This window comes from Amia ocellicauda, chromosome 14, assembly GCF_036373705.1.
Source record: "Amia ocellicauda isolate fAmiCal2 chromosome 14, fAmiCal2.hap1, whole genome shotgun sequence".
Classification (NCBI taxonomy): Eukaryota; Metazoa; Chordata; class Actinopteri; order Amiiformes; family Amiidae; genus Amia; species Amia ocellicauda.
This window is the reverse complement of record NC_089863.1, coordinates 11,412,635-11,427,477: the sequence shown is the minus strand read 5'-3', so window position 1 is coordinate 11,427,477 and position 14,843 is coordinate 11,412,635. Positions and strand designations below refer to the sequence as shown.

Genomic DNA, 14,843 nt, shown 5'->3' with positions numbered 1-14,843 from the left:
GCAGCCGCAAAACACCTGTCGCCATATTTATCCTGTGTTTAAACTGTGATTAATGTCCTTCCTACTCATCGCGGAATTTGCAGAGGTGAATAAAACCACCCGCCCGAGGCTCCGAAAACAGAACAAACAAACAAACAAACAAACAAACAGACCCCACACGGCGCCTGGCCACGCCCCCAGATAGAGATCGAGGTTCGAGCCGCCGGCTCACTGAACAGGTTTGTAAACACGGAGGGAGAGAGAAACGCGACCAGAGCCAAATCCGCAGCAGAGAGACCGACAACGAGCCAGGACTGACCCCTCGGAGAACTGGGGATTTTGGGGGGGAAACTCTGCTTAGCGCCCCGAGAGAGAGAGAGAGGGAGAGGAAGAGGAAGACGCACTGGGGTCTGCAGTGAGACTGGGGCCCATCCATGGTGAGTGCAGAGCCGGTCTGGGCTCGACTGGACAGGGTTGGGCTGATGTGCAAATTGCGTTTGGGATAATTGTTTATTAGTATTACTTTTGTTTATTATTATTATTATTATTATTATTGAGTGTAATTGATTGGGAGTGGGAGAGAAAGAGAGATGGATGGATGGATGGATGGATGGGTGACCGAAGACGTTCTAAAGCACTCTTATAAGTCACAGTACCGTGCACACGGGGGGAACAGTGGGTGCTAACACAGTTGAAGTGCGTTGTTATTGTTATTATTAATATTAATATTATGATGTGTTATAAATAGGTCTGTGCATGGTTCTCATCAAGTGCTGGAATGCGATCGAACCGGTGCAGTGTGCGTGTCTGCATGGTATGATAGGCTTGGGTTTACCAATGTGCTAATAAAAACATTCCCTACAACAGAGGCTTTTTTGTGTTTAGCTTCCCCTGCCAATTCCAAGTCTTTTAGGAGTTGAGGGAGAGTCGGTGGTAGTTCTGCAACAAGCAATGCATTAAGCCCACCACTTCATAGCAGGACCGTTTCCAAACCGTGCAGTGTGTGAAACCTAGGCCCTACTACTGCTACCACCACTACTGCTATGAAGAAGAAGATTCAAGTTCTTTTAACAGTTTGAAAATCCTTTAAAGGATATTGACATGGTAAATAAAACAATATAGTGTTTGTTTTCCCTGTACCATTTAGATTAACAATTGCCAATAATCCCTGTTTCCAAAATGCCACTGTGAGACAATGCAGCTCACACAAGTATTTGGAGGCTACTCACCTGTAAAAAAAAAATACAACCTTATATAATAAAACGCAAATAAAAAGTGGCCCTGAGACCAGCCCCTGAGGCAGGCAGTCTCTCTGGGTCTCCTAATGCTTCCTAATGTCTCACAAAAAGCTTTATCATCGTGACGCGGAGATCAGTGTTGGGCGGAAGCCTTGACAGACAGGTCCAGTGCTCAGGAACTCGGCAGCAGTGGATAGATACAATACGTATGCTTTTAGGAAATGCACAGACCTCTCTCTCCCTCTTCCTTCATTTTCCAGGAGAAGAGCACTGCGGCGCCAGGGGAGGGTCAGCGGGAATATGTTCTGAACAGTGATGCTCAGGCAGAGAAGAAGCAGGTAAGCGAAAAAGATAGAGGGGATGCAGGTATGTGTGAGTACTCTGTGGGGGGAAGAATATAGACATCCTATTCTGCCTTTGTCCTTGGTGTGCTGTTACTCCTAACTTGGTTATCAGCAGCTCACATTCCTTTCTTGCAACATATTATCTGCAAATCACCTTCCAATGCATCTGGCAATGTAGAGATTAATGATTATTATTCATTAGTATTGATTATAATATTGATGATATAATATTCTAATTCAACCTTTCTCTCTGTCTTTTTAATGTAATCCTTTTCGTTACATTTAATTTTAAGTCTCTGTCTCTCCAGGCCCAGGGAGGTGGCCGGCTGCAGGGAATGCTGAGAAGAGCCCAACAGAAACAGTCACGCTCCGGGTACAAGGTAAGCGAACCTCACCCACGCTACTGGGAAAGGGAGGGAGGGGAAGAGGGAGGAGGGGGTAGAGTAAGGGGGCGGGGGGGCGGGGAGAGATTTCTCTATTTCTTAGCAGACACCCTACAATTGTTACAATATATCACATAAATTAACTTGGTGCTGCTCTATTAAAGTTAATCTCATACAGATTTTCATTCCCAGTCTAAAACTGTAAATTTCCATTGCAATGTAATCGAATCAACTGTGCAGCTCCTCTGTTTGTGTTGCTGGGTTGTATACTCTTCTGCCGGGCAGTCATAGAGTTGTTTCTGTCTGTCTGTCTGTCTCTCTGCAGGAGATGGACTCTGAGGAACCACCAGATGAAGTGTTTGAGCCACCCCTGGAGGACAAGAACCCTGCAGACACAAGACAGGTGCCAGGCAGGATTACACACACACACACACACACACACACACACACACACACACCTCCCCCATACGGATAACACAAACGGACACACATCCGCCAAAATGAAATGCTCCAATGCTGTTCGGTCTGTCTTCACTCTCTCGCACTCTCCGTTTCAGGGCAGGGATGGTGAGGCGGAGGGGGTGGAGTTCTGTGTGAAGACACCCAGTGGGAATACAGGCAGCAGCGAGAATCTCTCGATCTCCCAGCAGGTCAGCCAGTGCGTCTTTCGTCTTCTCTCTCTCTCTCTCTCTCTCTCTGTACTGTCCTGTTGGGTACTGTTATTATGAATAGTGTTAATATTCTTTATCTCATTGTCTTCCACCCCCCTCCCAGAAAAGAAAGTTGGGTAACCTGTTGAAAATTCCCTTTCTCTCTGAGCCCAAGGTAACGCCTGCCTGCATGCCAACCTGTCAACCTGTCACACTGCCAGACCCCACCTCCTCTGCAGGAAGTCCCTCTCACCCAATCTGTCTATCTGTCTTTGCGTTCCAGGGGAGGGTTGGTGCACGGGGGGGGTCTGAGTTCGGGGTAAAGGCGCCCATTGAGAAAAAGGGCAGCAGTGAGAGCCTCTCCACCAAACTGGTCAGTCAGTGTGTCTGTCTCTCTCTCTCTCCATCCATCGCCACTGTTTGCTTGCGAGTCTCTCTGTCAGACTGTTTGGGTCCATAACATGCTTCCTCTCCCTCTGTCAGAATGGAGGGCTGGGTGGGTTTTTGAAGAGCCAGTTCCGCTCTGGACACAAGGTAACGCGAATACTGCCACCCGTGTCCTCCCGGATCTACATGGGGGGAGAAAACACTGCTCACACACTCATACTGCTCCTTCCCTCTCTTTTTCTCTCTCTCTCTCTCTCTCTGTCTCAGGAGGGGCATGGTGAGGCAGGGGTGTCAGAGTTCAGTGTGAAGACCCCCAATGGGAAAGTGGTCGGTCGCGAGAGACGCTTGAGCTCCAGGCAGGTCAGTGTGTGCGTCTGTTTACCTGCCAGGCTCTGTGTCCATCCGTCTGTTTGTCGGTCAAGTTAATTTATTAATTGGTCGCTTCCCTGTTCTAATTGTTTGTATTCTCTTTCCCAAGTCAGACATTGTCCAACCTGTTTATTAACTCTCTCTGTCTCTCTTTCAAAATTCAAATGAGCTTTATTGACATGCCCTGCACCTCTCTTGGTATACAGTGATAATAATACATTGAAAATCAGTATGTAAACTAACTTATAAATAAATAATGATTAAGGAAATACACAATTCTCTCTCTCTCTCTCTCTCTCTCTCTCTCTCTCTCTCTCTCTCTCTCTCTCTCTCTCTTTCAGAGGGGAAGGTTGGGCGGGCTGTTGACGAACCACTTCCGCTCTGGACACAAGGTGCCTGACCACTTCGGCATTGTTCTCACTCAGAACAACTCGCCACTGCTGAAAGTATACACCCCCTCACTCATGTCTCTCTCTCTTCTGTCTCTCTGTGTGTTGCAGGAGGGGAACAGTGAGGCGGAGGGGCCGGCGTTGTGTGTGAAGACGCCCAATGAGAGAACGGGCGACAGTCAGGCACTCTTGAGCTCCACGCAGGTCGGTGTGTCTCTGACATGTGTAGTGTTACAGTCGGTTCTGCACTATTATCAGTGTAGCGCAACAACCCTCTCCTTTTCTCCCTCTCGTTCTCAGAATGGTGTTCCGGACAGGCTGTTCAAGAACCCTTTCCTTTCTGGACACGAGGTGACTCTTTTTCCCCTCGCAAATCCCTCCCCATCCTCACTCTCTCTCTCTGTCCCAATCTCAAAACCTCTCTCTTTCTCCCGTTCTCTAACTCCTCCTCTCTCACTCCCACACTCACACGCTCTCTCTCTCTGTGTTTCAGGAGATGGATCGTGAGGCGGGGGGTTCAGATTTCTACCTGAAGACACCCAATGAGAAAACGGGCAGCAGTGAGAGCCTCTTGAGCTCCGGACAGGTCAGTGTGTGTCTCTGCCCTGGTCAGTATCACCGTCAGTTCTGCACTATTATCGTTGTGGTGCGCTCTCCGTAAGCTGTTTATCTCTCTGTTTGCGGCTCGGGTCCTATCCCGAGCAGGGAGCTCCAACCAGCACCAGCTTCATGTGTATTAACCCTCCTTCTCCATCTCTCTCTCTCAGAATGGGGGGCAGGACATTCTGTTGAAGAACCCGTTCCTCTCTGGACCCAAGGTGACTTTCGTGTTTCATACTGTGGTTACTTACACCTGATCTACACTGCTGAAAACGCTTCTCCCTCATTCACACTCTCTCTCTCTCTCTTTCCCTCTCCCAATCCCTCCCATCTTCACACACTCTCCCTCTGCCCCAATATTCTATCTCTCTCTCTCTCTTTTTCTCTTTGTTTCTGCCATGTACAGTAGTACCATCGGTTCTGCACTATTATCGCTGTAGTGCTCTCTGTAAGCTGTTCAGAGTCATGGTTCAGCGTGTGTATTAACCATCTCTTTCTTTCTCAGAATGGGGGGTCAGACGGGCTTTTGAAGAACCCGTTCCTTTCTGGACCCAAGGTGACTTGTTTTTCCCTAAATCTCTCCCCATCCGCACTCACTTTCCCTCAAACCCACTCCCACATTTTGTTTCTCTCTCCCAATCTCTAACACATCTTCTCTCACTCACTCTCTTATTTACTCTCTCTCTGTGTTGCAGGAGAGGGATGGTGAGGTGGGGATCTCGGAGTCCTGTGTGAAGACGCCCAACGAGAAAACGGGCTGCGGCGAGAGCCTCTTGAGTGCCACACAGGTCAGTGTGTCTCTGCCCTGCACAGTCGGTTCTGCACTATTATTATCATTGTGGTGCACTCTGTGAGATATTCAGAGTAATGGTTCAGCATGTGTAATAACTCTCTCTCCCTCTCTGTCTTTCAGAATGGGGGTCCGGACTGGCTGTTAAAGAACCTGTTCCTTTCTGGAAACAAGGTGACTTTTTTTTCCCCCCAAATCAATCCCCATCCTCACTGACATCCCAAATCCTCTCTCTCATTCTCCCAATCTCTAACCCCTCCTCTCTCTCTCTCACTCTCTCACTCCCACGCTCACGCACTCACACTCACTCTCTCTCTCGCTCTCTGTGTGTCAGAAGATGGATGGTGCGGTGGGGGGGTTGGAGTTATGTGTGAAGATGCCCAATGAGAAAATGGACAGCACTGAGTCTCTCTTAAGTTCCAAACAGGTGGGTGTGTGTCAGTGAGTCTCTGCCCTGTACAGTATGACCGTATTACTGTCGGTGGTTTGAATATCTGTTAGATATTCAGAGTCATGGTTAAGTGTAATAACCCTTCCTCTCCCTCTCTCTCTCAGAATGGAGGGCAGGACGGACTGTTGAAGAACCCGTTCCTTTCTGTACCCAAGGTGACTCTCGCGTTTCATACTGTGGTTACATACTCCACGCTTCTGAAAACACTCCTCCCTCATTCACGCTCTCTCTATCTCTCTCCGTGTGTTTCAGGAGAGGCACGGTGAGGCAGAAGGCTCAGACCTCTTCGCGCAGATGCCCCATGAGAAATCAATCGTCAGCGAGTGCCTTACTCCCTCCAGACAGGTCCGCGTCTCGGCCGTCCGCTACACTGAGTTGCGTGTTTCTTCTGCATCTCTCTCTCTTCCTCTTTCTCTTCCTCTGTCTACCTGTGTGCGTAATCTCTCTCTCCCTCTCTCGTTCTCTTTCTGTCTGTATCTCTGGTATGACCTTGAGTCTTGACTACGAGTTTTCATACCCCCTGCGCTCTCTCTCTCCCTCTCAGGATGTAAACATGGACTGGCTGCTGAAGAACCCATTCGTCTCCGAACCCAAGGTAATGCCCGTCCCGTCATCCAGCCCACTCCTGCCCTACTGTACTGCAGTCTGCAAGCATTTGGGAAAAGTATCCCCCTCACATGCCCTTTTTATTCTGTCTGTCTGGAGAGAGATTGCGAGGCGCGGGAGTCGGACCTCTTTGAGAAGTCGCCCTCGAAGAAAACGGGCAGCGATGAGAGTCTCTCTAACTCCAGACCGGTCAGTCTTCATTTCCTGTCTGTTTCACTCTTGGTCTACCCATTGCTCCCTCCTTCTCTCTCTGTGGGTGCTACTGTACATTCATATGTTGTACGCTCTCTTTATAAAAGACTAACAGCCCCTCTCTCTCACTGTGTTACAGAAGACCCCCCAGATCACTCCTAGAGTAGATTATGAGGTAGCTTGTCTTGTAATCTCTCTCTCTCTCTCTGATTTAGTTTCCTTTTTTCTGTGTAAAGTTTGTGAGTGGACTTCATGTTTTGTAAAACTCTCTCTCTGTCTTACAATGATGGCTATTAACTGTCTCCCTCTCCATCTGTCTGTAACTAAAGACCCCCCACCATCTACAGACGCCTACACCTACTTATCAAGTAGTGAGTTACTCTCTCTCTGTCTCCCACTCTCTGTTAATGAAATGCTTTGCTCTCTGCTCTGAAATCTCTCTCTTCTGTGTAATATCTACTGCATTACTATAAAAAGTGGAAATATGGAAAATGAGTCGTCTGACCTCACGGCGTCTGTCTCTGTCTCTGTGTGTCTGTGTGTAGGTAAAGAAGTTATCTCATCTAGGGGGGCAGGTCGCCCAGTATGAGGACATCATCCTGACAGGACAAGTATGGGCAAGGAGGGGAGGCGGGAATGTGGCGTTGGCTGTGGGTTTGACAGAGGCAGGGTTGTATTATAGTTTCAGTTACAAAATATGTTGTCATTTTGGTGTTGACCGGGGTTGGGGTTCAGGCTGCTGATTAAATATAGTGGGTAATAGGGGATAGATACCGCAATACAGAATCGTAGTTCAGCACAGTGATTCTGAATGTTATGTAGGTGCGAGGCTAATTGTTTTCCTTGTATTAACTGAAGACCTGGATGTTAATTTGCTGCTATGTCTGCAGTGTTGTTAACGGTTTGTCTATTTTTTTGTGTGCTTGTGTGTGTGTGTGTTTTACAGGAGAAGTGTGTGGAAGACTGGCCAGAACCAAGCTCTGAGTTTTTCAGCGATCCCATCCTGACAGATGTGAAACAGGTCTGTCCGTCTCCTCCGATCTGTCTGTCAGTCACTCTCGCTGCCCCCCCGCCCCCCCACCACATGCCATTGGCCAACTGCTTCATTCACTGACTCACCCACCCACACACTCGCTCACACACACACTACCACAACCCACTATCAACTCGCTCATACAACCCACTCCCACACACACTCCGTCACTCGCTGATCCATGTACTGGCTAACCGCCATCCTGACCGCCTGCCTCACTGAACCTTCTCTGTTTCATCCCAGAGCCGTAAGTTCAGTGGGAAATTCAAAAATCACTCGCTGAAGTCACTGAAGAACACAAAGGTAAAACTAACAACCCCCACCCCACTAGCCGACGTGTGTGTGTCTGTGTGTGTGTGTATAAGAACATGAAGAACATTGCCAATGGTCCGACCCCATGTCATTCAATAGGGTGAACTCGGCAACCGCTCCCGGCACCTTTTAGATTTCATTGTTTTGAAATTCCAGGTGGCACTCTTGCAGACGCACATTGCTTTATTCCTTGCCATTAAACCGAGGCGGAAGTGTCAGAACGACTCCTAAACACGTTCTCCTCTGGCTGTCTTGTTCGCCCACACACCTGCAAAGCCTTCCAGATCCGGGCCGATTCAGGCTGGCGGTTGTTGATGACATCACAGCAGAGCTTGCGTTGGGGTGACGTCAATGACCCGCCCCTGGTGATAAAATGTTTTGCATCCTTTTCTGCAAGGTGTATTCATTGTTAGAGGACACCCCATTCTAAAATTGTAATAGTTAAAATGGGAGCCAGGAGTCAACCTCGGCAGTTCTATGTGCTAGGACCTGTTGGAACCTACAGAAGCCATCCAAGTAGCCTGCGTGTGTTGTGTGCAGTTGTGTTGAGAATTGTTGTGGGGAATAATTTCCCAGTCCTGTATGGAGTCCTGCTATCACCTCAAAAGCAGCAGAGACAATGCACAGAATCTAGAGATTTGATATAGGGATGTGATTCAGCATTGATAGGACTTGGGGGGGTTGGAGGTCACTAGAGATATTTCTTCCCATGATTGGGTTCATCTTTTTCTTTTCTGTCTCCTCTTCAGAAGAAGAACAAGTGTATTCATCTTTATCTCTCTCTCTCTCTGTTTCTCTCTCTCTCCCTCTGACAGGGCTGTGGACAGAGCTGGGAGGTGGATGGTGCAGCCTGTGCCGACCCTGATGCTGACAACTGCTTCCTGCCATATAACCAGGTATGACTGGAGAAGAACTGTATGGATATACACTCACCTAAAGGATTATTAGGAACACCATACTAATACTGTGTTTGACCCCCTTTCGCCTTCAGAACTGCCTTAATTCTACGTGGCATTGATTCAACAAGGTGCTGAAAGCATTCTTTAGAAATGTTGGCCCATATTGATAGGATAGCATCTTGCAGTTGATGGAGATTTGTGGGATGCACATCCAGGGCACGAAGCTCCCGTTCCACCACATCCCAAAGATGCTCTAATGCGTTGAGATCTGGTGACTGTGGGGGCCAGTTTAGTACAGTGAACTCATTGTCATGTTCAAGAAACCAATTTGAAATGATTCGACCTTTGTGACATGGTGCATTATCCTGCTGGAAGTAGCCATCAGAGGATGGGTACATGGTGGTCATAAAGGGATGGACATGGTCAGAAACAATGCTCAGGTAGGCCGTGGCATTTAAACGATGCCCAATTGGCACTAAGGGGCCTAAAGTGTGCCAAGAAAACATCCCCCACACCATTACACCACCACCACCAGCCTGCACAGTGGTAACAAGGCATGATGGATCCATGTTCTCATTCTGTTTACGCCAAATTCTGACTCTACCATCTGAATGTCTCAACAGAAATCGAGACTCATCAGACCAGGCAACATTTTTCCAGTCTTCAACTGTCCAATTTTGGTGAGCTTGTGCAAATTGTAGCCTCTTTTTCCTATTTGTAGTGGAGATGAGTGGTACCCGGTGGGGTCTTCTGCTGTTGTAGCCCATCTGCCTCAAGGTTGTACGTGTTGTGGCTTCACAAATGCTTTGCTGCATACCTCGGTTGTAACGAGTGGTTATTTCAGTCAAAGTTGCTCTTCTATCAGCTTGAATCAGTCGGCCCATTCTCCTCTGACCTCTAGCATCAACAAGGCATTTTCGCCCACAGGACTGCCGCATACTGGGTGTTTTTCCCTTTTCACACCATTCTTTGTAAACCCTAGAAATGGTTGTGCGTGAAAATCCCAGTAACTGAGCAGATTGTGAAATACTCAGACCGGCCCGTCTGGCACCAACAACCATGCCATGCTCAAAATCACCTTTCTTTCCCATTCAGACATTCAGTTTGGAGTTCAGGAGATTGTCTTGACCAGGACCACACCCCTAAATGCATTGAAGCAACTGCCATGTGATTGGTTGGTTAGATAATTGCATTAATGAGAAATTGAACAGGTGTTCCTAATAATCCTTTAGGTGAGTGTATATATATATATATATATATATATATATATAATGGGACTTTTTTTTTTTTAAAACAAAAGTCCTATTAAGGAGAATGCAGAGGGGAGAATGGGGAAGGGGGAAACGCCAGACTAAAAAAAAAAAAATGGGGGAAGGAGAATGTCCCCTTCCTTCCTCCTGTACGTTATGCCAATGCACCTCACAGTTTGACTGACTGACTGACTGTGATTTTTCAGGAGAAAGTCGATGAATTCTGGCTACAGGGGAGCCCTGACTTTGTCACTGAGCCCAACATGTCTGCGAAGAAATGGGTATATTTCTATATCGTTGTCTATCTGCCTGTCTGTCTTTGCCCACTCTAGCCTTCTAGACACTAGAGTCGGTCAGTGATGCCAGAGTCTGTCATTGTGTCAGTTGCGGGACAAACGCATGGAAACCAAGACTGCCAGACTGCCTGACACACTGACTAAATCCTCTGTGTCCGGTTTCCACTTTCCTGTTTCAGGGCGCAGGCAGCATGAAGGGATCCATCGGCAGGAAAGTGCAGTTTGGATTGCGCCGGCCTAGCAGGAAGGTAACGTCTCTCCATCAGTTCCTTTCCTCTCCCCAGTCATATTAAGTTGAAGTCAAATATACATTCAGCTGTGTTGTCTCAAGTTTTATTTTTTGTTTTGTTTCCTGTTTTCTCAACAGGACAAGACAATGATGATGGAGGGAGAGAACGAGCTAAGGAGAAAGGAAGACACCGATCTGGAGGAGGTGGATGAAGTCAACATTGAAGAAAGCCCCAAAGATGTCAAACCAGTTCGTCTCAGTCTCTCTCTTTCTCTCGCACTCTATCTGTGTATCTCTGACACTGCGCAGTCATATAGTTCTCCCCTCTCTCTCTCCATTCTTTCTGTTTCTCTCTCTATTCTAGTCTTTGTCCTGGTCTTTGGTTATGTTCCCGCTAAACTTTAATTCAATCATAAACCATAAACTTTTAAATGTAAAATCGAAACATAAACTTAAACAAAAATGAGTGTGAAGGGACAGATGTGTGACAGTTGTGTTGTTTTCCCTCCCCCCCAGAAGAAAAAGCTGAGGCTGAAAGTCCCACACTTCACTCCCCACCGAAGTTCCAAGGTAACAATCCAGCTGGCTCGGCTCGGTGTGAATCTGCTCAGAGATCTCCTCTGTGGCTGGTCAGGGCAGCCGTTAACCACTTTTCAAATGATCTCCCTCCCTCAGCGTAATCCAGAGTCCCCAGGAGACCTGTTCACTGACCTGAGCACGGCCAGAGCTGTGGAGGTAGGTTCTCGCTTTCTCGATCTCTCGCTCTCTCTGCGTCTCAGTCCCATGCCACCCACCCCCTATTCCATCCCTATACCACAGATACAGGTGCTACACACAACTTACCTACAACCTCTGTGGGTAACAAGTGTATGTTAGAAAGACAGAGATTTTACATATGGGAGACAAATAAGAACAAGGAGAGCATCTGAAAGCAAACTGGCCCCAACTGGTTTAGGGGAGAAAAATGTGAAAAAAGAAAAGAAAAAGAAAACCCCTTGGGCTACAAGGCCCCAGGGCGGCAGCAGGTTGTTCTGGTTTGTTTTCTTACTCGGCCGCCAATGATTACCAAAAATGTATCCCAGTTCCGCGTTTCCACTCACTGACTTTGTTTGCCAGTCCTGTTTCAGTCACTCGGCCATCTCTGGGCCTGTGTAGGGCTGTCTGTCGGGGAGTCCTGGGAAGGGTCATTCAGTGCTGCAGGTTGTTCTGTTGATCCCTGTTGGTGAAAATCTTTCTCTCCTTTAACTTGTTTCTCCATCTCTCTCTCCCAGGAGGAAGTCTTGGCAGCACAAGCAGATGAGAACCATTTTTTTATGACAAACAATGACAGAGCCACCAGAGGAGAGGAGGAGGAGGAGGAGGAAGGGGAAGGGGAAGTGGAAGGGGAAGGGGCCGGGGTAAGTATTGCAGCCCCACCTGTGTCCCCCTGCCCAGGTTATTAAACTCTATCCACTGAAACTGTAAATTCTTTGGAATAAACTCTCCTCCTCTCACTCCCCTCATTGCCTCTCTCTTCTCCAGGATACAGACAGTCTGATGGAGTGGTGGAGCACAGTGGAGCGTGAGTCCCTTTTTACCTTGACCATCTTCCTGAATTGTGCCGTCCATAGTGGGCTCATCTACACACCCACTCCTCAAGGGTGACAGAAAGGGGGGGTGGGGGGTCCTTAATCAATAGCTTAATTTTGAAGTCGGTGTTTTGTTCCAAGTCTTCCATCAGTTGCTAACTGAATTGGGCCAATTACAATCCTGCTGAAAAACTTGGGCCTTGAGAACTGGAACTGCCTGGGACACTTAGTTATTGTACAGTTTTCAAATTCTTACCCTCCTCCCTCTCTCTCTCTCTCCGCAGAGTGGGACGAGATCCCCTCAGATGACGAGGGTATCAACCAGGAACAGCAAGTCAAGTAAGAAATGACAGACATCTCAGTGTTTCTGTGGTCTTTATGCACAGCTTAGTCAGTCTGTCAACGTTTTTTCTTTCACTTTTGACTCAGTTTTCATTTTCACTGCAAGACCTTGAGGTTCATCGTGTGACAGGTCTGAGGGGTTAGAGCTGTGAACTGGGGGTTGAGTTATGAGTTCCAAATGGGAAGACTGATGATGTCAACCTGTCACTCACCCTCATTGCTCTTCTCCACTCTTTCTTCTACTCCCACTCTACCCCAATCCTCCCTTCTTCTGCTCCTACTCTAACTTTCCCCCCACTTTTGGTTTCCGCTTTTTCTACTCCCACTCTACCCTACTCCTCTCTTCTTGCACTTCCACCACCCCCTGACTCCGTCTTCTTATCTGCATCTCACCCCCCCTCCACCACTCCCACTCCTTCTCAATCTATATTTCCCTCTACTTTCCTCCCATACCACTGACTACATCCCACCCATGATCTCTTCCATCTCCTGCTCACACTTCCATCTTCCACCCCTTCCCAATTCCTCTCTCTCTCTCCCAGGTTCCTGGCAGTGACGACCAACAAGGTGCAGAAGGGCATCCGGCTGTTCTACAAGCTGTTCACAGAGCGTGCCGAGTTGCTGTGGCAGCACATCAGCCACTTCCAAACCATCGCCGACGCCATCGACAAGTTCCATGAGAAAGCCAGGATCGCCGCCATCTCAGGGGGCACCACAAGCGCGGTGGGAGGGGTGGCCACCATCGCCGGGCTGGTGCTGGCCCCGGTCACTTTCGGCGCCTCCCTGATTGTGACGGCGGTGGGGCTGAGCGTGGTCACAGTGGGGGGTCTGACCAGCGCCTCGGCCACCATCTCGGACAAGGTCAACAATACGCTGGACCGCAAGAAGGTGGAGAAGATCGCGGAGGACTACCAGCAGAAGATGGTGGATATTAGCCGTTGCCTGAAGTTTGTCAAGGACGGCATCGAGAACCTCAAGAAGCATGACCTTGCCAACATGGAGGACTTGGCGTACAACATAGACTACCCCAGCCCAGACACCCAGTGTAAGGACGACACCCAGTGTAAGGACGACACCCAGTGTAAGGACGACACCCAGTGTAAGGATGGCACCATGTGTAAGGATGGCACCATAGCAGGCAAGGCCCCCTTGTACAACGCAGACGAGGTTAAGAGGGTATTGCAGGTTGCCAACGTGGCCAGCCGGGCGCTCCAGATCACCAGCACGGCCACGGGAGTGCTGACCAGCCTGTGCACGGGCATGGACACCTACTTCATTGACAAGGATGCGCGGGGGCCCAAGAGGATCCCCAAGACGATCCCCAAGACGGGCTCCAAGACAGAGCTAGCTGCCAAGATCCGCGAGGTGGCCAAGCAGCTGCACGAAGGCCTGGTGGAGCTCAACATCATTCGGGAGGATCTAAATGCCGCTGCCATCCCTGACACAGACTTGGAGTGGGACCCGTTCTCTAGTGCCCAGAGCCAAGCCTACAGGGAGTCTGAGGAGTTCTAAGCCTTTTTCTGAGTATGAAGAGGACTCTCACCTTTTATTGATGTTATGTTCATGTCATGTTCTTCTTTTTCTCCTTTTTCCACCACACCCACAAAAAGAGGAGGAGGAGGAGTGCTAGACAGGCAGACTCCTCTCCTTATCCCAACAGTCACAGAGTTAACTAGAACGTGACCAACTTCTTTCTCGTTCTTCTCCACACCAGCACCTGAGTACATCTCGGAGGCTTTTCCTATATGAAGGATTTAGCCCCCCCACACACACACACACCTCTCGCTCTCTTTGTGTGCAGTGTGATTGTCCTCAAATTTCTGTCATAATTTCCTCATAATTTCTGTCCACCCCCCCTTTGCCTCCTATGCTCTGCAAACATCCATTCCCCTCCCTCACCCCTCCTTTCCCACCCCCTTCATCCTCCACTACCCCTTCTCCTCACCTCTTCGTTTAAGTATTCCATCAAAGTTTTAACTGAAACGTGCAACATAAGGACTATTTTACAAAAGTCGTTTTTTTTTTTCTTTTTGTTTGGTATTCGCACTTGACTGAGGTTTTTTTTATTTTTTATTAGAAAACTTTTACTTCCTTTTTTGTTTATTTCCTTGTTGAAGGAGCTGCATTTTGCTTCGGGAGAACTGAGTAAAAGTGGGGGAAAGATTAGCAGGAAATGAACATTCCAGACCAAGCACAGCTGTGTGCCTTGACACCATTTTAATAATCAGATGTCTATTTATATTCCTCTATTCTGTGAAAGAAATAATAAAGAAATGTATTGAATATCATATGATTTACTTCTTGAATATCAGTGAAGACCCTTGTCTGTCTCATTTTTCTCAGATCACACTTGTTAGTTTGGTGTGTGCTGTTGGACTCCCTGGAGTGTGTGTCTCTGTGTCTCACCAGAAAGATGATTCCCACTCCCAGCGAGGGAAACTTGAATTCTCTCGCCATCCCTACCATCTGTGAGGTACGGCCACGAAAAATTCCCAACCCGTAATACTCTCGGAATTACAAGCAGACTTGGGATACT

The 14,843-nt window shown here is 48.2% G+C and overlaps 2 protein-coding genes across 2 annotated transcripts; both read left to right on the top strand.

Annotated features, from left to right (window-relative positions):
- Nucleotides 1-238: 238 nt before the first annotated feature.
- On the top strand, nucleotides 239-11,934 carry LOC136768140 (uncharacterized). The gene is made up of 31 exons (XM_066722193.1): nucleotides 239-416; nucleotides 1,478-1,555; nucleotides 1,870-1,941; nucleotides 2,270-2,347; nucleotides 2,502-2,594; nucleotides 3,249-3,341; nucleotides 3,692-3,742; nucleotides 3,851-3,943; nucleotides 4,040-4,090; nucleotides 4,233-4,325; nucleotides 4,507-4,557; nucleotides 4,845-4,895; nucleotides 5,035-5,127; nucleotides 5,253-5,303; nucleotides 5,464-5,556; nucleotides 5,685-5,735; nucleotides 5,833-5,925; nucleotides 6,125-6,175; nucleotides 6,286-6,375; nucleotides 6,518-6,553; nucleotides 6,924-6,989; nucleotides 7,325-7,399; nucleotides 7,655-7,714; nucleotides 8,539-8,619; nucleotides 10,079-10,153; nucleotides 10,348-10,416; nucleotides 10,536-10,646; nucleotides 10,914-10,967; nucleotides 11,073-11,132; nucleotides 11,669-11,794; nucleotides 11,926-11,934. The coding sequence occupies exons 1-31, from the start codon at nucleotides 414-416 to the stop codon at nucleotides 11,932-11,934; spliced, it is 2,151 nt and encodes a 716-aa protein (XP_066578290.1). The 5' UTR covers nucleotides 239-413.
- LOC136768695 (apolipoprotein L4-like) lies at nucleotides 11,901-14,595 on the top strand. The gene is made up of 3 exons (XM_066723014.1): nucleotides 11,901-11,958; nucleotides 12,250-12,304; nucleotides 12,850-14,595. Exons 1-3 carry the CDS (start codon nucleotides 11,934-11,936, stop codon nucleotides 13,817-13,819), a joined length of 1,050 nt encoding a protein of 349 aa, XP_066579111.1. The 5' UTR covers nucleotides 11,901-11,933; the 3' UTR covers nucleotides 13,820-14,595.
- Nucleotides 14,596-14,843: the final 248 nt, after the last annotated feature.

Bases quoted from the DNA above. Each gene is read 5' to 3' on its own strand.
- LOC136768695 (XM_066723014.1), top strand. From the start codon at position 11,934: ATGGAGTGGTGGAGCACAGTGGAGC. The intron at 11,959-12,249 runs GTGAGTCCCTTT...CTCTCTCCGCAG, and splicing joins GTGGTGGAGCACAGTGGAGC to AGTGGGACGAGATCCCCTCA. The intron at 12,305-12,849 runs GTAAGAAATGAC...TCTCTCTCCCAG, and splicing joins AACCAGGAACAGCAAGTCAA to GTTCCTGGCAGTGACGACCA.
- LOC136768140 (XM_066722193.1), top strand. The intron at 4,326-4,506 runs GTCAGTGTGTGT...TCTCTCTCTCAG, and splicing joins GCCTCTTGAGCTCCGGACAG to AATGGGGGGCAGGACATTCT. The intron at 10,417-10,535 runs GTAACGTCTCTC...TTTTCTCAACAG, and splicing joins TGCGCCGGCCTAGCAGGAAG to GACAAGACAATGATGATGGA.